The following is a 24,714-nucleotide window of genomic DNA, read 5'->3' on the forward strand; positions in this document are numbered from 1 at the left end:
ACTGCCGCTGGCGCAGACGGCGAGGGTGCAAACGATGCAGCCAATGATGGCGTCGGTGACGGTGCCCGTTACCAGTCCTCCTCCCGCAAGAAGAAATTCGTGAAGCTGGCGGACAGCGACATGCTGGTTGACTGGTACGAGGTGCTGAAGCTGGAGCAGGAGGACGGGGCGACCGACGACCACATCAAAGCGGCCTACCGACGCCGCTGCCTCGAAACGCACCCCGACAAGCAGCAGAACCACTCCGACGAGCTCTTCAAGAAGGTGCAACGTGCCTTCGACATCCTTGGCGACCCAGACACGCGCCAGACCTACGACTCCTCACGCCCGTTCAACGACGCCATCCCTGGCGAGCAGGTGGAGGAGGCCGACTTCTTCAGCACCTTCGGCCCCGTCTTTGAACGCAACAAGAAGTGGAGCAGCGTCCCCGGCATGCCGTCCCTTGGCACGGATAAGACGCCGTACGCCGAGGTGCTCCGCTTCTACGACCGCTGGACGGGTTTTCAGAGCTGGCGCGACTTCTCACACCTGGCGGATCTGGTGGAGATCGACGATACCATGTGCCGCGAGGAGAAACGCTACTACCAGCGCGAGAACGCGCGCCAGCTGAGCCACCACCGCAGGGAGGAGCAGAAGCGCATCCGACTTCTGGTCGAGCGGGCGCGCAAGAACGACCCGCGCCTGCGCCGCCGCCGAGAAGAGGACGAAGAGAAGCGCCTCAAAGTGTTGAGGGAGCGGGAAGCATTCCGGCTGCAGCTCGCCGCCGAGGAGGAGCGTCGCCGCGCTGAAGAGGCCCGAAAGCAGAAGGAGAGGGAAGAGGCCAAGGCGGGTGCGCAGCAGCAAGCGAAGCAGGCGATGCGCGAAGCGCAGATGGCGGTTCTCGGCTTCTTTGAACAGCACAGGCTCCTGGACGAAACCCCGACAAACAAGCTCCTCGCAGACCGTGTGCGCCGTCCGAACGTGCAGTGGATCTTCTCCAAGACCACCAACGCGACCGAGGCGCAGAAGCTGCGCGATGTCCTACTGGCCTGTCCCACGGATCGCCGGCCACGCACGAACGACCCGCAGAGCAAAGATGTGGAAGGCGCCGAGGAGGTGGAGGCCGTCATGCGCTTCAACGCGCTCATTCAAACGATGGAACAACGCTGCGGCGTGAACCGCTACGGCGAGGCCGTGAAGAAGGTGCAGGACGGCGATGCGGCCATGGCTTCGGCGAAGCAGAAAGAAGTCACGGTGGCAGCAGCAAAGGCCCCTGTCGACGCAGGACAGGAGTGGACGGACGAGGACCTGAGCCGGCTGCAGAAGGCAACGGCCAAGTATCCGCCTGGCTCCGTCGATCGCTGGATCAAGATCTGCGACGTGCTCCGTCACCGCTTTACGGAGGAGCAGGCCATGGCCAAGGTGAGCGAGTTAACTGCTGCGCTGCACAACGCAGGGACTGGCAACCCCACTGCTACCGCCGCCGCCTCGCCCTCGCACGCCTCGGCCACCAGCACAGCTGCCTCGTCCGTGGAGAACTGGTCTCTGAAGCAGCAGAAGCAGCTGGAGCAGGGCCTGCGTGACTTGAAGGACTATAAGGAGAAGGACAAGTTCCAGAAAATCGCGAAGATGGTAGAGGACAAGACAGCCAAAGAATGCTTTGAGCGCTTCAAGTTCCTCTGCTCTGTGAACAAGAAGAAATAATGCGCTGCACGTCTTGCGCCCGCGCGCGTGCAAGGGCAGTGGCGCACCGTTGACAAGCGTCCCGTGTAACGCCGCCTGAGATAAGGGCATGGTAAAACTGTGGTGATTCAAGCACATGTACGTGCACTCGGCACACCGGTGTGCCTGAATCTCTGTTTTCTTTTCCCCTGTGTGTGTGTGTGTGTGTGTGTGTGTGCCTGTGCGTGCGGCCGCTTTTTTTTTCGTTTCCCGTATCTGGTGTTGCGTCTAATGGCACAAGGAAGCAACATCTGTGTGGCGGAGCAACGGTCTCTGCCTGTCTGTCTGTTGGTGTGTGCAAGTAGGTGGACGGGAAAGACAGTGCTTGCGTGTTCTCTTCGCGTCCATCACCTGCGAGCCACCTCTGCCCCTTTCAGGCCTCGTCTTTTTGCTTTTCCTGCGATACAGGAAAGTGATCGGCGCCACGTGTCTCAGCAGCTTCGTGGCCGACAATGCCTTTGCTTTGCTTTCACTCCTCTTCTCTGAGCTGCGAGGGGGAGGAGTTGAGAGCCACGTGTGTATGATCATGTTGGCAACTCGTCGCACCGCAGCAACGCTCCCGTGTACACGTTTTATTCAAACGTGTGTTTGTGTGTGTGTGTGTGTGTTGCATGTGCCGCGCTATCATTGCCATATTTGTATTACATCTTTGTCGCCCTTCCACTCTACACACACACACACACCTCCTACCCTCCTTCCCTCCCCCCTGTCCCCTTGAGCCCACCCCGCTCAACCGCCTCTATATGCGGTATCCTCTGTACGTACATGTGTCACCCTGCCTAGTCACAGTCCAAGAAGCAGGATAGGTGCGCACGACTTATACGCACACCCACAAGCACGTACGCGAGGCGTCGCCCTCACCAGCGCAGTGAATCTTCTTGTTTTCCGCTGCCATCAGACGTGCGCGCGCACGCTCTGGTCGCCTTGTCTTTTCCCGCACCCTTTTTTTGTGGTTCATTGCGGGTAACTGGAATCATGCAGACTCCGCGTACTCCGACGATCAACTTCGGCCCCACGGGCGGTAGCGGCAGCCCAGGTGGCGGCACCGCCTTTTTTGGCCGAAGCGACCCCAACGCAATGATGCTGCAGATGGGCCTTAGTTACGGGCAGAACATTCTCCAAAAACACGTCCAGCAGGGCGAGGCTGGGCTAGCCTACTATATGCCTTTCATCCGTGCTATTCGCAACTACTTCGCTGTGGACAACACGTACGTGAAACGGAAGCTGATCATGCTCACAATGCCCTTTCTCACCAAGTATGTCCGCAAGTCGCCGGTCGGCGGGGAGAGCGATTTCGGCAGCACCGGCGGTGGTGCCGGGGAGGCGACTGGAGACCAAGTCTTTGGCGGTCCGGCCGGCTCCCCAGCCTCGATGTACCCAGCTGTCTTGTCCTCTACGCTCGCGGGTCATGACGGCGGCGGCAGCACCTTTGCCGGTCCCTTGCTACCGCTGAACGACGTCTTCGCGTCAGACCTGTACATCCCTCTGATGAGTGTGATCACCTACGTCGTACTCGCCGCTTACATCTTTGGCGCCAACTCGCCAACGAGCTCCGTCACGGCCGCGTCGCTCATCTCCACCGCGTGGGTGATCGGCATTTGGTTCTTCCTCGAGGTTGTTGTGCTAAAGGGTGTCGCGTATGCGCTCCTTGTCGCGCCGAACCCGCCGCTGCTGGAGCTGCTCGCACTGTGCGGATACAAGTACGTTCTTCTCTGCCTGGGTCTTCTCGCGTCGCAGTGTCTGCCGCCGAGTCGCCTCTACAGCGGCCTTTTCATGCTGTATGCGGTACTGGCGCATAGCTTCTTCACCGTGCGCGTTTCAGGGATGCAGTACATGCGTAACGACGGTCGCGTGCCGCCACGGCCTCGCGTGTTCACCTACATGGCCGCCCTGGCGCAGGTGCCGGGCTCTGTCTGGTTGTTCGTGCGGCTGCTCTAAGCAGCGAAGGCGGCGCTGATTCGATGCTCCTGTGCACATTAAGGGGGAGAGGCGGTGCATGAGGGGTCGAGCGAGCATAGGGTTTTTGCTTCTGCCTCGTGAAAGTGTCTACGTGCCCTGCTCGCCACCGATACAACACCCTGCGCCCCCCCCCCCTGGGCTGTTTTTGCGCTTCTCCTTTTGCTGGTGATTCATGGCCTGGTGTGCGTGCTAGTGAGCTGCGCTTGCCACTCGCTCGCCTGCACTTCAAGCGCGGTACGTTTCTTTTTTTGTTGTTGTTTTTCTGTGCGCGCTCCCCAGGGAGGGCGGGCGAGGGGGAGCGGTATCTGTACACGCAGCTCTTCACCAAAAAAACGTAACGTCTCTCCGACCTCTTCCCACTCCCAGTGCTTCACGCTCAACGGTGGCACAGACGTCGCCGCCGCAAGGCTCAGGGGAGGAAGGAAGGGAGTAGAAGAGACAGAGAGAGAGAATTGAAGCGAGCGTGCGACTTCTCTGTCCTCCCAGTACTTATGCAGTCCTCACGGTGGCGTAAGCTGTGAGCTGTCTTTCCCCCTCAGAGGCCCCCGCGTGTACCCTGGGAAGGCATCGCGCTCACGTATCTGGATCCCTCCCCCCTTCTCTAACCATGACTGTCACCAACCTTCTTATCATCCTCGTCTCCCATACCTCCCTTTCGAAACACACATGCACATAAACGCAGCGGCGCTCGAACTAACGTGCGCTCGTGTCCCGTTCAGCCCAGCATTGCCTCGCGCACTCGCATCTGTGCACGACTTCCGTGTCTCGGGGTCCGTGTGTGTTTCTGCCTTGTCTCTCTCCTTCCCAGCTCCTCTCTATCAACCTCTCACTTCATGTCGTGGAACCTCAAAGGACGGGCGGCGATTGCGTCCCTCGACCCGCCCACCCGCTATCGCGTGCTGCACTCGCACACCATGACGCGCTGCGCCAACAAGCCGCTGCTGTGGGTGCTGGAGGAACTGATCACCCTCCGCTACCTCGGGGGCCTCACCGGCCCTCTTCACACAGCGAACTACTTCATCTGCCTTGTCGTCCGCCTCCTGCAAATCTGCCCTTCGGTCGCCATCGTGCGCGTCATGCTGGAGCAAGATGTGCACAAGTATCTGCGCGCCGCGGCGCTTCTGATCATCCGTCTTATCGGGAACGTGGAGCTGCAGCGAGAGGCGATGCGTGTGGGGTGGTCAGACTACCGAAAGCTGTGCCTCTACGGGTCTGACCCCGCACAGGAGTTGGCAGAGTCGACCTCAACCACCGCTGCCGGAGCGGAGGGGGTGACAGCTGGCACGTCGAGGACGCTCGCCTCCTCTATGCTGCCGCTGGGCCACTCCAAGCGGTCACGCGCGGAGATGGAGATGTACCGCGGTAATAGCAATCTTGCGAGTGACGCACAAAGCGGTGAGTCTGACCCAGCCAACGCACAGGTGCCAGAGCCACCACAGTACTGGCTGATTCGCACGGATGAGTTCACCGACTATCTCTTTGGTGTAGCCTCCCCCTCCACAGCGTCACAGGGCAAGGACCCGCATGAGCCCTCGAAGGCACCTACCTCACCACCGCCCACCCCATCTTCGGTAGGCGCATCCTCTCGCACCCTGCCGGGACACACATTCATGGGACTTCATTTCCCTGCTATAATTGTGTAATTCGTGGCAGACGCGCCTCATGAACACCGGCGTTCGAACCTGCCGGGAAGCAGGTGACGGCAAACATGAAGAAAAAAGGGAAAGCCAACTCGTGAGCATGATGTGGGCTCGGTGGCCGATCGCATCCGTTTAGGATTCCATCGTGTCTGCTCCCCGCCCCTCACCCTGTTTCACGTACGGAATAGTGTGTCGGCGCCGATGAACATCGTCCAACTCTGAGTGGTATATGCTCGAAGGGACAAGGGTTTGCGTTCTCCATACACACATATGCGCGCATGCCTTTCTCTGTTGTCTTCACACAGCCTCCCTCTCTCCCACCCTCCCTTCCTAATCTCTAGCAAGCACTCCTCTGCGTGTTTCTTTCCCCCTGTGCGGGTGAGTGTGTCTCCTTTACTGTCGATTGCAATCTCCTGGCTCGGCTCTTCACCCCACCCACCCGCTCTCCCCCTGGAGCTCGCATGCTTCCTTGCCCTGTCGCTGCAGCGCGGCTTCTTTTTCCTTCACCGCTCCTCGTCCATCTCGCTTCCTTTGTTTTTCTACCGTATAAGCAAGGCGAAGAGAGGGTCGCTGTTTTGTTGCAGTCGGTGTCCACCGGCGCTTGTGTCCGTGTGTATCATAATGCAGCCCCTCGACATTGAACAGCAGCTCCGTCTGCGGGAGGCGATGAAGACTCAGCGTCAGGCAGCGGAAGCGGCTCCATCGCTCTCGTACATGCACAAGGAGTACTACGCGGCGGCTGGCGATGCCATCACCCTCTTTGGTGGCATCTGTGCCGTCACGGGGGCACTGTTTCTCGCGTCAGCGCTGCTGACCAAGACGAGGCTAGCGAATACAGTGCGCCTAAACTTTCGGCGCAGTGGTGTGAGTCTCATTCCGAAGTTTGTAAGCCCACCACTCCTCTCCGTCTGCATGGCGGCGTGGATGGGACTCTTGGGGGTGCAGTCCGTGTGCGATACGCTGCGGGAGGTCGCGCAGCAGCACTACCGCGCCGTCAAGGAGAAAAACGTATCGGCCCTGGCGGATCTTTCCCTCCTTCACCGCATACATGTGGGTACAGTGAGCCCTCGTCCTCTCTGGGGTTTGTCCACGGAGATCACCACACAATACCCACCACTCATGCAGTGGATCATGACACCGACGGCGCTGCTTTTCGCGGCGCAATACGCGGGTATGGTTTGCATCTGGTGCTACATGCTTTTCTGTGGTCAGCCACTCGATGCTGGCTTGATGGGTGCACTGCTTACCTTCTTTCCAACCTTCTACGATGCACTGCTGCTGAACGGCAACGAGCCAGATCGCTGGCCGGTGTGGGTCACTCTTGTGAACTTTATGATCAGCCTGATATGCGTCTGGAGCTTCGGTGCACCTCTGGTGCGGCGCGAGTACCGCGAGGTGATGAGGGAGCTGCAGGGGCACACGGCAAAGGCACTTTTCAAGGACCGACCGGAGATGAGCAACGTGCGAGCCCACGGTGGTGCTCGAGGTGGCAGCGCATGTAAGAAATCGAAGCAAAAGTAGCCCGTTCACGGACAGCGCACGGCCCTGTCCCTCGCCTCCCCCGTTCTGTGCGCCATACACACACACACACACACACACACAGAGAGAGAGAGACATACATATCTTCCTCGAGTTTTGCACGCGGTTTATCATGGAACAACGCCACCCACGGTTGCCGCTCCTTTGCGGGACAACCCTCCTCTCTCTTGGCGTGTGGCACTGAGTTTTTTTTTTGCGTGTCGTGCGTCCAGTCGCTTATCAAGCATGCGTGTGCCTCTTCCCGCCCGCTCTCTGACCCCCTCCTCAATTCGAATCGCACACGTACGGTCGATTTATCGCGGCAGCACAACAGAAGCCCAGCCACTCACCGGCTCACCCGCAGCACTGTGCTGACGGCGTCGGATGCCTCGCGGCCTCTGCTCAGCCGCGTCCTGTCCGCGTCCCACGACAATCCTTTTCTTCCCTCATCTCCATTAGCCCCACACGTCTGTGCCCGGGTTCTGAGCAGGGTATTCACACCACCCTCAACCTCGCACTTTTTTCTCGAAATCCGCCGAGTCATCATCCCATCGGACGCCAGGGTCTTTTCTCGCCGCCTCCCTTTATTCCGTGGTGGTCCTCTCTCTCTCCCCTCCCTCCCTTCCTCTAAGAGCTCGTTCTCCGCTCTCGTGCGTGCACTGCCGACAGTCTCTCGTGACGCGCCGAACAAACTAAGCAAACGGGAACGAACTCGGAAGTACACATCAAAGAACATGTTAATATATAGAGGGAAAGAGGCAGAAGCAGAAGCAGCACTCGGCTATTCCATACGGATAGCTCACGCTCTCAAAGGGCACTCGGACATCCTCGTACGCGTGGCGACATCTCCTCCCCCTACCCCATTAGCTCGCGCTTCATGTCCACCATCATCATCACACCTGCTGCTCCTGCGACGGTGCCGCCCTCTCACACCCCTACAATGCATCTGCATAGCTTCAGCCAACCCACTCAAGCACAGCAGTAGCAGCAGCTCCTTTTCCGGCCGCGCTGCGAGGAGGGGGTGACATACAGCGAAGACAGCAACGGCACCGCACACTACCGTTTCCACCTTTCCCACGCCAGCTCTGTTGTTGTCGCTCCTGTGAAAAATTGCCTGGTGGACAGCGATGGTGGCACTGTCCCTGTCGCCTCCATGGGCGCTGCCGTGCCCATGACAAAGCACCAAGACGGGGTGTGGGTCGGAAGCGTGCCCGCTTCAGTTGGGCTGCAGTGTGTCGTCCTCATGGTGGATGGCAACCCTGTGCTCACGCCCCACCTCAGCACCGGGTGCCTGCATGGGCTCCAGCAGGCAAACTACATCGACGTCCCGCCACCGAACCCAAATCGATGTGTCTACGCCATGCGGCCCTCCGTCGAGCAGGGGATGGTGGCCCACGACTACTTGACGTTTTACACAATGGACACAACCGAAGAGGTTCTTATCTACGTGTCGCCCTCGTATCACAAGGCGAGCAGCGCAACACGTCGGTACCCCGTGCTCTAGCTCTTGCACGACGACCGCGAGTACGCAATGAACTGCGTACAGCAGGGTAAGGTAAACGTCATCGCCGACAACCTCATCCCCGACGGCAAGATGACGGAGATGATCATCGTAATGAAGAGTAGTGTGAGCGCACGCGCCAACGGTGAGTGCCTTCCATGCGATGCGGCCCAGCTCTGCGAGGATCTGACGGAGGACATCATTCCGTACGTCGACAACCACTACCGCACCGATGCAGATCGAGACAACCGCGCCATCGCCGGTCTCTACATGGGCTCCATACAGGCCAGCAGGCTCTGCATAACACGCCACGATCTCTTCGCTTACCCCGGCATGTTCTCCGGGTTCCTGAGCAGCAACTGGAACGGCATCGGCACGGACAGCGACCACATCGAAGCCCTCCGCTGCGATCCCGCAGCCTTCCAGGCCGCCATGAAAGTGCTCTTCCGTTGCATTGGCGACGACAACACGTACCGCGCCGCGTTCGAGGCGGACAACGCTCTGCTGGCGGAGCTGGGCGCGGCGTGCGAGCGGCGCATCTACGCAGGCTCACATAGCTGGCAGGTATGGCGCCAGGCCGCAGCCGATTTCCCGCCAATGCTATTCAAGGACCTAAGCTTTTTTCCTCGTCACTGAGGCAGCCGCACTGACGCCGTCTAGTCGGCCCCGTTGGTTTCACGCTATCAGGGGTGATTAGCGCGCTAGTGGGCACGCATGCTCAACTGACGAGGAGGGTGGGTTCACGTTTCTTTGCTTTTTTTTTGCAATTTGAGTTGCACATCTTGACGCCGTGCTCTTGCTGTCCACCAAACTTTACCGTGGAGCAAACGCACACACACACATAAATATACATACATATATATATATATATATATATATATATATATATATATCGAGTCGCACATACGTTGTTGGTCTCTCTTGCTTGGCGGTGAAACGGGTGGAGAGGCGGGTATTTTGATTGCCTATTCGAAGTACTTTTCTCGTGTTTCCATTCCTCACCTTCCACTCACCCCGCCCTCTGTACGGTTATATGATCTCTTTCTTATTCTTTCGTGTGTGTGTGGCGGAAACTACACACTTCTCCGTAGAAGCTCCTTACCGTTTCAACTGTCGTGAAAGCTCACACCGCCCTGTGTGCCTTGCATGTCTAACGCCGTCTCAACGTGCAGAGATGTGCATCAAGGCACCCGCATCTTCTGCTTGCCTTTGCTGCCCACGTATCTCTCTCTCTCTCTATGGGTTACCTCTATATCAGGCTTTGTAATTTTGTTTTTTTGCTTTCCATTCTTTCTGTGTGTCCAAGGGAGCCATCTGCGCAACAACCTCAGCAGCAGCACGAGCAGCAGGAACAATCCCTGCTGCGGTTCTGCGTTACTCTTTTCTTTCCTGCTCCTTCGGCCACCACCACCCCTCCCCCTTTCCCCTTCCCCTACTTCTCTTACCCCTCCAACCCCACTCTCTGCTGAGTGTGTGCATGCACATGTGCACACTGTTTGCTTTCTCTTCTTCTTTTTCGGTGTAAGCCGAGAACACGAAAAGAAGGTACTGTGTAACCCCTTCCTTTGTCGACCTCTCTCGATCTTTCCTCTCACGCATTGCGAAATGCATTCGAGGATGACTGTTCATCTTCGCCTGTTGCCTTCTTCCTGTCTCCCTGACTGTTGTTGTTGTTTTGGGGAAGGGGGAGGGTGCATGTGTGTCTCGGGAAAAGGAACTGTGGCGAAGACTCCTACGACGACCTCAATGTCGCCCTTCGTTTGTTCTTTCGCCCATGCCCACTGACACCCCCCATCCCCCATTCCCTTTCGCTCTCTCCTCGATGGCACCGCACAAAACTCGATCATTTTCCATTGCCTGTTTGGACTTTGTGTGTGGGTGTGGGTGTGTTACTTGCTTATGTATGCTCTTCCTTCTTTGAATGTGTGCTTGGTTGTCTTTGTCCCTCCCTCCCTTCCCATGAAATCAGCTTGGTCAAAACGGGAGGGAGGGGGGGGGGCTTGGGCACGGGCGAACATGGACACGAACGCCACGTTACGTTTTTGTTCTCTACCGCAATATCACGCTCACGCGCATCTCTCTCTGGCGCCAAGATCCACTTCCCATCTTTCTTCTGTTGCGTTTACACACCTCGCGTACGGCGTGTTCCTTCCTGCTCCCTTGTGCCTGCACCCCTGCTCGTGTGTGTGTGTGTGTAGATCGCAAACACGATTATGTAGGATATGTATAGTCACCGGTGGGGAGCCTTCGTCCACACAAGCACAGGTCCGTGTAGCTGCGGGGGTCGTTCTTTTATCTGGTACGCGCCCGCGTTCCCCCTTAATCTTCAAACTCAGCACAGTACGTGCACGTGCACACACAGCCGCATCTTCTGTTTACCTCCTCTATACCATGTACACCCGAAGTTCGCCTACGAGTGATAACAAGAGGAGAGGTCCGTATTCGGCATGAAAGTGAAGCCAATGTAGTTGGAGTTGGATTTCCGAGACGACCACCCTTCGACCGCTGCTTTCCCGCCAGTCGTGTGATAGTGTATCCATGTGTGTATGTATGTATGCGTGTGTGTGCCCTTGCATTGTGCTCACTCGCCTCTGCACTGATGTTGTGGTGCGCCAAAATCTAAGTGAAAATAAAGAAGCCATCGCTTCGCGCGTGGTGTGCTTTATCCTTTATTTGCTCGCTTGTGCGGATCTACACAGCTGAAGTGTTTTCTGCGTGTATGTGTGCGCTAGCGATACTGTATCTTAATCATGGGTGTGGCGAAAACGAAAAAAGGGGAGGAGAGGAGAGAGCTGTCCATCATAGAAAGAATGATGGTGTGGGGATGTTGGGTTTCTCCTCTGGTGTACTCTCGTCTTCATGAGATATGGGAGATGGCGATGCGGTGGCCCTCGCAATGATGCGCGTAGATTTGGTTTGCCGCCTCCGATGGTCTGTGGGTCACAACTTGAATGTGAAGGGAGAATCGGTGTCCCTCCTCTCGCTTGTTTGTGAAGATCGGAGTGCAAAGGAGGCAATCCTGGGATGCGGCATGTCGCTTAGGTGCATTCTCCTCCACACACTCACCGAAGTACGCGCACACAGCCGTTGTTGTTTTTTGTTCGCCGTCTCTCTTCCCCGTAGTATATTTCTCTGCTGGTGTCACGCCCCCTCTCCCCCCCCCACCTCACATATCAAACCGCGAGCAGGTCTCAAGCGCAAGATGATGATAGCGAGATGTGGGGAAGGCTTGTGTGTGTGTATGTGTGTGTGTGTGTTCTTTCGACGTGAGTCCATGTCTGTGGCATGCAGCGCAAGGTCCTACGCGACTTAATACCGCGCTAGGGCAATGCGCCGACCCAGCCGTCGGAGAGCACGGCCCCCTGCCTCGAATTCGACCCACGCACCTCTCTCTCCGCAGGTCGCCTCACCGCCGCTCCCGCATCATGCCGGTCGCCGCCTGGCGCATCCTCCCCTCGGGGAGGCCGGAGCCACCGCGAGGGGAGGATGCGCCAGGCGGCGACCGGCATGATGCGGGAGCGGCGGTGAGGCGTGTCTAGGGCTGCTTCGCGCCACGCGATGTAGGGCCTGTGACAGGCCTGGCCGAGTGGTGTTCAGCGCATGATATATATATATATATATATATATGCGCCAGAATGGACAAGTTGAAGCAAAGAATCTTTCTGCGGACCTCGCCCGTGACCATGCGGTTCAGCAAAGTGCTTAGGCTTCATTCCCTCGTCCACTACGTGGCCGACTTTCTCCACAGCAAATTCGGCGCAAATCCCAACCAGGTGACAACCACGGAGGGCGAAGATGTTACTCACGACAGCGATGCGGCGGGCACCGTGCACTTCGCCCCGGCGTTTCCGGGAGCCACATCGGTGCTCATTAAGGACACAGTGCAGATAAAGGTGCAAATGTACGCGTATGTCATGGGGGTCAGCAAAAATGCCCTCGTTCCCTATCTCCCCCCATCGACACGGCTACTGTCGTCCGGTCAACTACATCGATGTTCCGCCGCCGAATATGCAGAGCTGCTGCTTCTCCATGCGCTATCACACGGAAAGCAAGTCGATGGCGCAAAGCTACTTCCACTCCTCTGAGACTGGTGCAGTGAAGAACCTTCCTATCTGACAACCTCCCTCGTACCACAAGTCAAACAGAGCCACACGGCGCTACCCTGAGCCCCACCTCGAGAACGGCCGCGGCGGAAACGAAAGTGAATAGGCTTATCAGGGCAAGGGGAACATCGCCGACGCCAAGATGACAGAGATGATCATCTCTATAGACAACGCTATGATGTACATCTACGACAACGTACTGGATCCGCTCGGCTACAAAAGGAGACTGGACCCAAGACGTGATATCATACATGGATGCTAATTACCGCATCTTCCCCGAGGACGCCAACCGCACCATGGCTGGCCTCCCCATGGGATCGGCCCAGGCCAGTGCGTAGCCATGCAGCACCCAGAGTTGCTCCCGGCCGTTAGCATCCTCTGCACCTTATTGCAAATTGAAACGCAGACTTCCAGGAGGGGTGTGCTTCACTAAGCTCGGGCGAACCCACATCCGCACCACGAAGCCATGAAACTCGTTTTTCGCGCCATCGTCGATGTGGGTCGCTCCCAGCCCACCTTTGACGAGAGCAGAGTTCCCGGCGGGATCACGTTCAGAGAGGACGCCCGGAAGACACACAACGGCCAGGCGCGCCGCCAGCAGGTGCGCCATCGACTTTCCGCCCCCCCCCTTCAACCCTCCCCCCAAGCGAGCCGAAACACGCGGTGGGTTGGAATCGAAAAAGGGGGGGTGTCCCCCACCCCACCCCCGCGAAAAGAGCCCGCCACCCGAAAACCACGCCACAAACAAAACGCACCGGCCGAGCCCTGGGCCCATGGGGACGCCAGGCCGCCAAAAAAACGACACGCGCCGCCTTCCTGCCGCAACGCCCGAACGAAGGCGTTGGAAGCAGTCGCCCCCCCCCCCACACACACACACAGCGTGGTGGCCACAGCCAGCAGCTGACAACGGTCCAGGCAAAAAACCCATAAAGGCATTGAAAGACACTTTTGGGGAGGCAAGCGGTGTTCGGAATCACCTCCGCCAAATGCCCTTCCGCGGTGCCAGCCGAAAACCCGCGGTAGCGTCAGGGGACACAGCGCAAAAGAGTGGAAGCCCCCGGGCAGCAGCAAAACAAGCCCGAATCGAATAACAATGAGTGAGCCACGCCGGCGGGGGTTTGGAATTCGAGCAGGCGAAGGGGCAGGCAAACAGCGGCCCCGGTGCGGAAGCCTTTGACGCCCGCTAGCAAGATCAAAAAAGCCCCCCAACACCCAGGGCAGCCCCTGTTGTACCATCGACGTCACCCACGTGGAACCCAACAGCACCCGAAAGCCCCCTAAAAGAGGCCAGCGAGCGCCTTGCCGGCGCCGTGGGCTTGCGACCCCTTTTCCATTGGCCGCGGGGAATTCCGCAAGGCCACCGAAGCAGACAAGCGCCCCCAACGCCCACGCCTCCGCCCATCATCTCAAATTTTCACCACCCCACAAGCCGAAAGCACAGCCACAGCCCACACGAAAGAAGCCCAATGCAGAGGTCCCTGTACAGGATGGGGGCGCCCCTTAGCCTAAAACACCAACGCCGACAAAAACATACGCACCCCCCCCCCGAAGCATCAAAAGCGCTGGCCGGCCCCAGGAAACCCTTGGCGACGGGGAGAGCTTCCCGAAAACGACCCCTTTCCGGGTCCCCCACAAAAAACCCTTTCACACAAGCCCCAAGTAAAGCCGGAAGCCCCTTTTGGACTTTTAACGGCACATTTCGGGTCCCCCGCGTTCACAACCACACTTTGAGAAAAGCGCCTGGGAATACGTAGGGGGCTCTTCAACCGTTCCTGTCCCATAAGGCTCTGGGCGACGCACTAAAAGAAGGCCACGCGGCCCCCCAACCCACCCCCAAAAGTTTAGCACCCCGGATGCGGCATCCGGCACCCACCCGCAAATGCAGGCAGCATTCTTCGTTCGAAAGGTGGCTGCGGAACAGTGGACACAAAACGGCACAATTAAGCTGAGGCGGCTATACCTTTTCGAACTGAACCCCGACAGCCCCACCCCTATTCGACCAGAGCGTCAACAAACCGCTGGCCCCGCTCGGGCAGGGGCGAACAGGGGCCAGGACCCCTTTTTTGCCGACCACCCCGCCACCCAGCGCCGGTTTTTCGCGCCGACATGGGCCAACCCCCTATAGACCCCGCGCGCCGCCGCCGCCCAGGGGCGAAAAAAAAAAAGATAACCAAAGCAGCGCGGGCTTTTTTCAACGGCAGGCGGCGCCCTCACCACTTTGGCTTTTGGCCCTGGCGTGAAAAAAAAGTAGCCCCCCATCATTTCTACTCAGATAATTCTTGGCACTTGCCGGATTCCAGGGGACACAGGGTTTGTAGCAGCTTTACGACCCCTTTAAGAATCACACAGCCAGCATTTTCACAACGCCAAAAACCCAAGCTTTACAGAACGAGGCAGGGGCGGGGGTGCAGACCCTTGGAAAGCGGCCCATTCTTCTCAAAGGAAATCGGCCCGCTGTGCTTTCCAACCCCGACCGCCCCAGGTCCCCACCGGGCCAGCCACCTGCTCTTTGCAAAAGGGGGTTATCCCCCACCCGCCATGGGCGACCGGTTCCCACACGGCGTTTGGCAGCAGAACCTGAGGCAGCGGGCGGGCTTTTGATTTTTGGGCCTCGAAAAGTGTGGGCGGGGCCTCTTTGGCGCCTCGCGGGGGTGGGGGGCAGGGGCCACCCCCAAAGCGGCCCAACACCAGAGAAAACACCGAAGGCGAGCGGCCAACGGACAAACGAGGAAACGGGCCGCGACTTAGCCAAAAAGGCCGTGCCCAGACAATTGTGCTGGGACCTTACCGTGACATGTGATTGCGGCCTTTCAAGCAGCGAAACAGAACACGAAGATGTTCGGGGGCGCCGGGGGCTTTGTTGATGGCAGGCGCCCCCGGCGACGCAAAAAAGCCCGCTGGGCATTGCCGAAACGCAGACCACCGCATGACAGGGCGGCCGCCTTTCACCTTGAAACAGGGCCTGTGGATATTCACACAAAATGCCGGCAAATCAATTCAGCAGCTTTGGCATTCTTCACGTCGACCTCCGGAAAGGGAAGCAAAGTTGGGCCAGGGGTCTTCTCACCCGGGGTTGCGTTATTTAATGGCCTTTGGGATCACGACTGGTCGGCGCGCGCTTTTTGAATAACGTCAAGAAATAATGAAGGCTGGTGGGCCGGTTTGCTTCAACTGAATGTCGCCAACTTCACTCGCATTTGCTTTATACAAGCCCGGGTTCGGCAATTGAAGCCAAAGGATCCATCAAAGCGGCAAGCGGGGCCGGGTTCCACGCCCAAAAGAAGAATGTCTACCAAAATCTCTCATTTTTTTCACAACAGTATTTTCTGTGAGGGCGATTTTTCCGCTTTTTCCCTCGGTGCTCACACCCATCGGTGTTTGCCACAAACAATGAGCTGTTGTACCAAAACATTGGCGTTGGTCCATTTCCGTCTTTTGCTTTGGTTGTTTGAGACTTTCGGCGCTTTCTGATGATTTTTGGCGGTGTGGCTGTGGCAAATCTAGGGGAACGAGGGCTTGTTCCCAAGTTGGCGCATATCCACACTAATTGTGAGGATTATCCGGGGACTTCGTACTTTTCAGAGTAAAATCGTTGCATATGTCATTTTTTTTTTTGCTTTCTGAAAAGCTTGGCACCAGCAAATTACTGTAACTCTTTTTTTTTCAGCTTTCATAATGCAGAGGTCTTTTGTAACTTTTTTTATGCATCTTTACCAGGGGCGGTGGAAATGACGATTTGTCGCATCAACCCCCCCCTGCCCCACAGAAATGTTGCTTTCTCACACCCAAAACTTCTCAGGCCCGGAGTCTGCTTCCGCAAATCGGCGCTATGAAGCCGCAGGCCCCGAACCGAATTGGCCAAAACGCCGAATCGTTTGGGTCTTTGATATACAGCCAACGCGCGGCTTCTCTGCGCAGAAAAGCATACTTATTCAGCACACATTATGCACAGCAGAATGAATGCAGGAAATTTCACAGTTTCCTTGGTAGAACTTCTCTTCTACAGACGGGTTTGTGAAAATCCACTGCAGCAAACTTTGCCGTGACGATTTCTGTGGCAAGGTTAAAAACGTCTGTAAGTTTTGATTTTTCCCCTTCCTTTCGCACCGTTCTTCTTCGCCAATCGAATAGACTTACAGGGCATTTTTCACCCAGGAAAGTCGTTCTGTTCGGCTTCTTTCTTTTACGTTTATTCTACTTCAGGGCATGCCTAGACAATACCCGGTTAGGCCCGTCGCAGGCCCCACATCGCGTGGCGCGAAACAAGGGGCGGACATGCTTTAGGACAGTGCGCCGACCCAGCGGTCGGGGAGCACGGCCCACTACCCCCAACTAGACCCACGCACCTCTCTCTCCGCAGGTCGCCTCACCGCCGCTCCCGCATCATGCCGGTCGCCGCCTGGCGCATCCTCCCCTCGCGGTGGCTCCGGCCTCTCCGCACCGCTGTGGGCAGCGCGAGGGCCGGGGGGGGTGGGATATGCGCTCGCGTCACGCTGGCGCTCTGCCTATCATATGGATGGCGCAGACGTGTTCGCTGACCCAGGTCGCTCCGATGCAACGCCATCCAGGACCCGTGACAGCTGATATCGGCAGCAATGCGTCCGCTTGACTTCTGGCAGAAAGTGGGTGCGTTTCCCTTTCGCCCTTTCTGGGGGTCGGTGGGTGGAGAGGGGGGTTGAAACGTCGCAGATGCTGTGGTTTGTTGTGGCACTTTCGAAGGTGTCCCCTTTCATGGGGTGTACTAGCCGGAAAGAAAATGGAAGTAGATGAAGGCTGCGGAGTTCGTATTTGCGACGGGGGCTTTCTATGCGGAGAAAACGAGGTGAAGCTAGCGGGTGCGCTCTGGCGTGTGTGCTGGCCTTTAGGGCGCTGGTTGGAGAAAGGGCCTCAAGTAAAGCCGTTTCTCGGGAGACGGCTTGGTGCTCGGTCTTGTCGCTTGGGGTCGGTATGACGGATGGCTTGTGTGAAGTGGGGGGATCAGGCCGACAGGGAGGCTGGAGGAGGTGGTGTGTGTTTGTTGGGTGAGGGGGGCAACGCAGAGTGGTATACCGTGGTCTCACTGCGCCGATAAAAGTCATGTTTGCGGGCTGTTGTGAAGGGCTGATTCAATCGGGAACGAGGAGAGGGTCTGAGATGCTGAACGTGTCAGTTGTAATTTTAGGCGTGAGGCCTGGATAGCAGTGTAACTTAGCAGCCCATTTGTTGTGAAAGGAGAGTATCTTTCCCTTCAACTCCTTGTGCAGGTTTTTTTTTCGCGGAAAAAGTTTCATGTGCTGATTCCACTGCAATGCAAAAGTTTCCATGGAGCAATGCGGTGGGCGGACGGAAGCATATACACATATATATATATATATATATATAGCGTGGGCTGTGCGCTCTGCGGGTATTCGTTTACAGTTCTGCAATGTAGATTTACAACCGCATTTTTATCAACTGTGTTTAAGGCATCGATTTTTCATTATGATCACGCAAGGTTTTGAGCTGGTGCCGACTATCTCAAAATAGAGAAGCGATTCAGTTCGAAGAACAGGGTTCAAGAGAAAGAGACTTGTTTATCGAAACAGCTTCTGCGCCTCGAGAGTCGCTTTTTCCTGCGCCTTGAGTAGGTGTTTGCTCGCTATTGCTATACTTGAGAAATACAGGAGTTAAAGCGCGCGGACGGAGAAAAGACTGCTACGCCCTTGACAGTGAGGTCGACTTGTGGATATGGCGGGATTGCGTCTACAATAGAGAGTACTCATCGAAAAACAGTCGACTGAAAAAGTTTTCAGTCTGCGTCATCGATTGTTTCTTGTGTAGAGAGCTCCTTGTCAGGCAAACACTCAGGCTGGGTGTAGTGCGTTCCGATTTGCTGGCACTTGTGTTCGCGCACTTTCGTGCTCTCATCGAATAGTAAGGTTTATTCATCGTTTTCGTCTTTGGGGTCACATTCTCTGGCTCTCAGAGACAAGAACAGCAGGACGATCATAGTTGTGAAGCAAAGAAGATCTCAGCTCTTATTTTGTAAATCAAACAGGACGCTCACGCTTTTGTTTCGCAGTAGATATAACTATGGGCCGTTTTCGGATTGCATTCAAAGCACAACTTTTCGAAAAGAGTTTCCAATGTTGTATGCGGCGCTGGGAAAGTTCGCTGAGGATTTTTTTCTCGCTATTCTCCCGCGTTTTGCCGGTGATCGTGAATTACTTGATTTTTTCCGAAAGTTCCCGTATTGGTGACTAGCACCATTTTTTTTCAGTGTGTAGAAACAAGCCTTAAATTCCACAGATTTTGAGTTTAAGCTCGATTGTAAGTGCTTTTTCGTTGCTAACGTCCTGTGCTGCAAGCTACTACCGTTTAACTTGTTCAAATCGATCGATATATAGGATTTCGTTTTCCACGTTTGTGACATTACACGATGCGCTTCCCGTTAAGTGATCAACTTCCTGTTTACTAATTGTCTTTCTTTCATTCAATTTTATAAAGCAGCTGCACCTTGCAGCGCGGTCACCAACATTTGAAAGTTGTTGCATGACAAGAAATACGAGAAAATCTTTTACCAATTGTGTCTGGTTTTCGGCCTTTTCCAAAATTGAGAAACCAAGCAAATCTTTCGAATAAAGGCGTCGAAAAACATTTCTTTTTGAAACACAATTCTTGAAGATAGTTGTTTTCTTTCCCGTGGGATTATATTGCTTGAAAATATCAATGCTGAAAAAAAGCTCGTATACACGCACTTCACCTAAATTTCGCTCTTCTGTGTGACTGGCTGCATCTATGACGACGAGGGGACACCGCTCAGTGCGTCATATCTCAGGGTCCACTACCCACGCACTGGGTGGTGAAGCCAAGCAGCCCTCCCCAGGCCTATCCCCTGCCAGATGCAGAACCACCTCTGGTAGTGACACGGTCAGGTCCTGGATGGCGTTGCATCGGAGCGACCTGGGTCAGCGAACACGTCTGCGCCATCCATATGATAGGCAGAGCGCCAGCGTGACGCGAGCGCATATCCCACCCCCCGGCCCTCGCGCTGCCTACAGCGGTGTGGGGAGGCCGGAGCCACCGCGAGGGGAGGATGCGCCAGGCGGCGACCGGCATGATGCGGGAGCGGCGGTGAGGCGTGTCTAGGGCTGCTTCGCGCCACGCGATGTAGGGCCTGTGACAGGCCTGGCCGAGTGGTGTTCAGCGCATAATATCTGTGGCGCTGGACGTGCCGGGTAACAGTTGTTCTGTGGTCGCGGCTTCTCTGTACGTCATCGCAATGCAGAAGTACTATCCTGAAGGTAAAATTTTGATTTTTTTGTTGCCTTCAGAAGCACGTAGCTTGAGTCGTGAGGCTCTGTTGGTCTGTGAAGATCAACCCATGAGCCATCACACACACACCTATAAAGAAAGCTTTGCATTTTGTTCAAATGACGGATGCTGCTTGTAGAGATAAATTACCTGCTCACTGCCTTTTTTTTGTAGCTAACCAAAAAGAGTAGCGAGGGACGACCCCTTTTTTTTGACATTGATGGCTTTGTGATACTCGATAATTGCTGTTTGCACTTTTTTCTTCACGAATGAATGCCGGTGAATTTGCAATAAAGCACGTCGGGCGCTCTGCGGCATATAAAAGTTTGCTTTTTTTTTCACATTTCGGACACTTGTTATCTTTCTGCGCTTGGCCTAAGGGGAAGTGAAACGAGTAACCAAAAGATAAGAAAAAACTATATATTGCAGATCGAAGGAAGAAGCAGCTATTCATGAGGTTTACAATGAAGTGCGTGATGACTGATGCACGCTGTACTGTGTTTCGGTTTGAAAAAATCGAAGTGAATGCAGGCACAGGATGCTCAATTGACTTCACAAACAGTATGATGTACATGGAAGTGAGCACGTTATGCTGCGTGTTTCAGTGACCATCAATTATCACCGAGAATCTACCGTTTTTTTCCAAGCATCCCATAATATATTTATCGGTTGAGAGCTACTGTTTACTGAGATGCCAACGTGCCTGTTTTCCCACTGCACGCACATATTTTACTAGTAGGGAGCAGCTTCTATTCTGGCGGCTCTCAGAAAGTCTCGTAAAAAGCCAGTTGGTGCCGCTGATTGGTTTCGAGCGTGCCACATCGTTTCACGGTTTTCTATTGACAGTTATCTTTTGTAGAAAATGCATCGCTTTTGACTTTTGTTGCCGCTTTTCTTCATCTTTCGTAGTTGAACGAATATTTTTGATTTGCTATCGAGGCCAAGAACAGGGAGGCAAAAGGAACTTTTAAAATTGCAGACGCTTGTTCGCAATACCAACCTTGTTCTAACGTAGACTTATATATGAACAATCAGCTGTAACGACAATTCAAAAGAGTAACCTCAATCTATGCAAACATGTGGTCTCACCGAACAACAGCGCTATTTTTTTGTATGTCCATTTCTGCTCACCCTGAAGCAACTGCTAATGTCCAAGTATTGTTTTTCTGGCCATGAAAAACTAGATCGCATTTGCTTGAGCAACCAGAGGCGCCTACTAATATAACGTCACTATCCCCTAGAAAGCAAGAACATCTCTTTTCATCTGAACACCCTACCTTTCGACTCTTTCCCACCAATGACGTAAACTAAAAGAACATCGAGAACATCGGAACATTTCTCTTAAAGGTTTTACTCTCGTTTCTACCTTCTTTCACACGATAGTCGGTGTCACCGAACCCACCAAACTTGTTTAACCTGTGCGCAACAAGTGATGTCTCAAGATCAGCTTAACGACGAGGGCCGGTGGACCGAGATCGAAGAGGAGGCTCCACAGGAGCAGGAAACCCCCGACGCGCCTGACCAGGCTGAGGATTGCAACGAGGCCGCACCGACAGAGGAGCAGGCTGAAGATTGCAACGAGGCCGCACCGACAGAGGAGCAGGCTGAGGATTGCAACGAGGCCGCACCGACAGAGGAGCAGGCTGAGGATTGCAACGAGGCCGCACCGACAGAGGAGCAGGCTGAGGATTGCAACGAGGCCGCACCGATAGAGGCGCAGGCTGAGGATTGCAACGAGGCCGCACCGACAGAGGCGCAGGCTGAGGATTGCAACGAGGCCGCACCGACAGAGGAGCAGGCTGAAGATTGCAACGAGGCCGCACCGACAGAGGCGCAGGCTGACGGAGCCGCAGATGGACCTGTTCAATGTCAGGACCTGGGCGATGAAGAGCAACCTCAACCGCCATCTGAGAAGACACAGCAGGCCGAAGAGTGCCCAGAGGATGTCGTCCCGCTTGAGGCTTCCGAGACTCAGGAGCACGAGACCCCTGGGGCCGACGAGGCTGACGAGGGAGAGCGTGCCGAGTACTTAGCTCAGGAGCCCCACTCTCCTCAATATTACTTGGCGGGCAGCGAGGCTCAAGTAGTCCCGCAGCAGGCTTACGAGGAGGAGGCTCCCCAGAAGTACCCGGAAGAGACCGGCAATAACTATGACGCTCCGCAGCACGCGTACGAAGTGGTGGCCCCTGACAACGCTCACGCCCCCTCGATGCCTGCGCCGCATGCTGCCGCTGCCGCTGCCGCTACGCCGCCGAGCGCGATCGTGAAGCCGCGGACGCGCAACGTGAAGAGCGTCGCTCGCTGGGAGGCGATGGAGTATGACCTGCGTGACGGCAGCGACGATGAGTTCGAGCTGTCGACGTGCATGGCGCCGGTATACGAGGGCGAGGGTGAGGAGGGCAACGAGGACGCGAGCGTGTTCAAGCACGGCGAGCCGGATTGCAAGGGGGAGATCTTGTCGTGCTTCGACGAGCCGAACTTGCTGTACCGGATCATTGACCCGAAGGCGAAGACGTGGGCGTTTTACAACGACAGCCTGCAGTACGAGATGCATGTGCAGTTCATATTTGGCAAGCACTCGAAGCTGCAGGCGCTGGAGAACACGACGCTGCGGCAGAACGAAGAGGGCCAATACGTGATGGAGGTGGTCGTGTACCCGACGGAGACTGAGATGTTTTTACAGGGCACTGCGAACGGGTTCACAAGCAAGCTGCGCGCTGTGCCACTGACGGAGGACTACCACAATGCGCGCCGCGGGATCACGGAGGAGCTGGTGAACAACGAGGTGGCTGCGATCCAGCAGGTGACGAGCAGCGACAACGCGGAGGACGTGCTGCAGGCGTGCATCGACAGCGGGATCCCGTTCGTGGACCCCGAGTTCCCACCGTGCCAGGCGTCGCTGGAAGCTGGCGCGAGCAAGCCGTTCAAGCCGTTTGCGTGGGCGCGGCCGCAGGCGTGCGTGCCGGAGGAGATGGCGTCGCAGGTGCGACTGTTCCGCGCGAACGTGAGGCCCGGCTGCGTGGGCGCTGGCGACCTCGGCGACTCGTGGGTGATTTGCTCTGTTGCATCGGTGTCGGAGGACCCTGCGCGGCTGATGGGGATGTTCCGCCACCCGGAGGGCAAGGCTGCGGCACAGCGCGAGCACGCGGTCGGCGCGTACCGCGTGACGTTCAACAAAAATGGGTGGTGGCGCAGCGTGCTGGTGGACAGCTACCTGCCTGTGTCCGGCGGCAAGCTGAAGTACGCGAAGAGCGCGACGGACCCGGCGGAGATCTGGCCTGCGATCCTGGAGAAGGCGTACGCGAAGCTGCACGGCAGCTACGCGAGGATCTGCTCCGGCGACCCGCTGCACGCGCTGCAGGACATGACCGGGTTCTCGACGATGCGCTTCGACGATTCGCTGACGGACGACAAGGCGAGCGACCAGCTGTTCAGCGACCTTGTGCACGGGACTGCTGCAGGGTACACGGTGATCTGCAGCACGCCCGGGCGCGGGCCGCACGACAAAGACCAGGAGCTGTGCGAGGCGTACGCGCAGGTGGGGCTTGTGACCGGGTGTGCGTACACGATCCTGGAGGCGAAGCACATCGAGAGCAAGGACCTGCAGATGGTGAAGGTACGCAACGTGTGGGGGCGCGGCGTGGAGTGGAGCGGCAACTGGGGCAACGACGACGCAAAATGGGACGCGAACCCGGACATCGCGGAGGAATGCAACTTCCAGAAGGCGGAGAATGGGATGTTCTGGATGTCGTGGAAGGACGCGCGGAAGTACTTCAACGGTGGTGGCGTGTGCTTCACGCACCAGCCGGCGTACGACTACCGCATGAACTGCGTGTTCACGGAAGGCGTGCCGTCCGCTGTGCTGGAGATCGAGGTGCGGTCGCCTACGTGCTTCACGTTTGTGATTTCACAGGACGACAAGCGGTGCCAGGTGAACGCGTTGGAGTACAAGCCTGTGATGATCAGCATTGCGGAGCCCGTGGAGGACGGCATGTACAAGGTCGTCATGAACTCCTCGGCGAACGGCGCGCGGCCGACGTCGGACAAGTGGATGTTTCTGCAGGCACGCGACGTTTCACTGATCCACAAGCTGGACGCTGGGAAGTACATTGTCGTGCCGCGCATCATGCCGTCGGATGACCCGGTGGAGCCTGTACCGTACGTTCTGGGGATGATCTGCGACAAGGAGGTCGGCAACGGCGACGTGAGCGTGAAGTTCAAGCGCCTGGACGCTGGCAACCGCGTGTTCGAGAACTTCCCGAAGTTCGAGCCGGAGCTGATGGAGGTGGAGCAACCGGTGCAGTACCAGAAGCGCGCGCCGGGCGAGGCATTCCCGATGACGCAGATGGGGGAGGAGGTGTAGCTGTGTGCTCCGTCCTCACGATAGCTGGGTTGTCGGTGAGGCGAGCAGAAACACAAAAGTTCTGACGCTATTGATCTGCGCAGATATCCTTGGTTTCCCGGCAAGGGAGACGGTGTAGGAGCTCACCCTCGTAGCATAGTTTTTGTTTGGTGCCTCTCTGTTTTTTTTTTTTTTGCGCTTTTGCGTATCTGATGTGGAGCATGCCAGACGTGTTGCAACACGTTGAGATGGAACGGAAAGCGGGGGTGGTTGAAGTGGAACGTATACAGCTCTGATGGCGTTGCAGATGCCGCTTTGTTGTGGCGGACGCTTACAAGCGTCGACGTTCTTTTCACTCGAAACCACTGTATGACGCACGCATGGAGTTGCTAGCAGGGAACAGGTAGGGCAACAACAACAGGAGTGGGTGTGTGAGTACATTGTTCCCGATTGTGGTTCTCTTTCCTCCTTTTGGCTCTGAACCATGTGCGCATGTACATAGCTAAGCACACTGTCTTCGTTTTTGTTGTTTTTGATTGATTTTTGTGTGTGCCCCCTTTTTCCCCCTCGAGGCGTGTACGGCCTGGTGGTCCTCTGGTACTTTTCACGGGCTCCGTATCTGCAAGGAGAAACAACACCAACAACGGTACAAGGAGTTGCTGGACTGTGACGGCGAAA

General features: G+C 56.3%; 5 protein-coding genes, 1 non-coding gene and 2 pseudogenes across 6 annotated transcripts in view, besides 2 other annotated features; all 8 read left to right on the plus strand.

Moving 5' to 3' along the window:
• The window catches only part of LMJF_20_1130 (DNAj-like protein), a gene marked incomplete at both ends in the record, with an annotated part of 1,962 nt that extends 279 nt beyond the window's left edge, over positions 1 to 1,683 (plus strand). Inside the window, one exon of the mRNA XM_001682813.1 lies at positions 1 to 1,683. This exon is cut by the window's left edge and continues 279 nt beyond it. Coding sequence (XP_001682865.1) covers positions 1 to 1,683 — 1,683 coding nt within the window.
• A 993-nt stretch (positions 1,684 to 2,676) lies between these two features.
• On the plus strand, positions 2,677 to 3,639 carry LMJF_20_1140 (conserved hypothetical protein; the record flags this gene model as incomplete). The annotated part of the gene is made up of 1 exon (XM_001682814.1): positions 2,677 to 3,639. One exon carries the CDS (start codon positions 2,677 to 2,679, stop codon positions 3,637 to 3,639), a length of 963 nt encoding a protein of 320 aa, XP_001682866.1.
• An 854-nt stretch (positions 3,640 to 4,493) lies between these two features.
• LMJF_20_1150 (conserved hypothetical protein) lies at positions 4,494 to 5,303 on the plus strand (the record flags this gene model as incomplete). Its single annotated transcript, XM_001682815.1, has 1 exon — positions 4,494 to 5,303. One exon carries the CDS (start codon positions 4,494 to 4,496, stop codon positions 5,301 to 5,303), a length of 810 nt encoding a protein of 269 aa, XP_001682867.1.
• A 618-nt stretch (positions 5,304 to 5,921) lies between these two features.
• Positions 5,922 to 6,821, plus strand: LMJF_20_1160 (conserved hypothetical protein; the record flags this gene model as incomplete). The annotated part of the gene is made up of 1 exon (XM_001682816.1): positions 5,922 to 6,821. The coding sequence occupies one exon, from the start codon at positions 5,922 to 5,924 to the stop codon at positions 6,819 to 6,821; it is 900 nt and encodes a 299-aa protein (XP_001682868.1).
• An 874-nt stretch (positions 6,822 to 7,695) lies between these two features.
• Positions 7,696 to 8,955, plus strand: LMJF_20_1170 (annotated as a pseudogene).
• Positions 7,696 to 8,955: a sequence feature.
• Positions 8,956 to 11,324: 2,369 nt separating this feature from the next.
• On the plus strand, positions 11,325 to 13,280 carry LMJF_20_ncRNA1. Its single transcript, XR_002460232.1, has one exon. It is a non-coding gene (non-coding RNA).
• LMJF_20_1175 lies at positions 12,121 to 13,320 on the plus strand (annotated as a pseudogene).
• Positions 12,121 to 13,320: a sequence feature.
• A 7,806-nt stretch (positions 13,321 to 21,126) lies between these two features.
• Positions 21,127 to 24,057, plus strand: LMJF_20_1180 (putative calpain-like cysteine peptidase; the record flags this gene model as incomplete). Its single annotated transcript, XM_001682817.1, has 1 exon — positions 21,127 to 24,057. The coding sequence occupies one exon, from the start codon at positions 21,127 to 21,129 to the stop codon at positions 24,055 to 24,057; it is 2,931 nt and encodes a 976-aa protein (XP_001682869.1).
• Between the last annotated feature and the right edge of the window lie 657 nt (positions 24,058 to 24,714).

Source organism: Leishmania major, chromosome 20, assembly GCF_000002725.2.
Source record: "Leishmania major strain Friedlin complete genome, chromosome 20".
Lineage (NCBI taxonomy): Eukaryota > Euglenozoa > Kinetoplastea > Trypanosomatida > Trypanosomatidae > Leishmania > Leishmania major.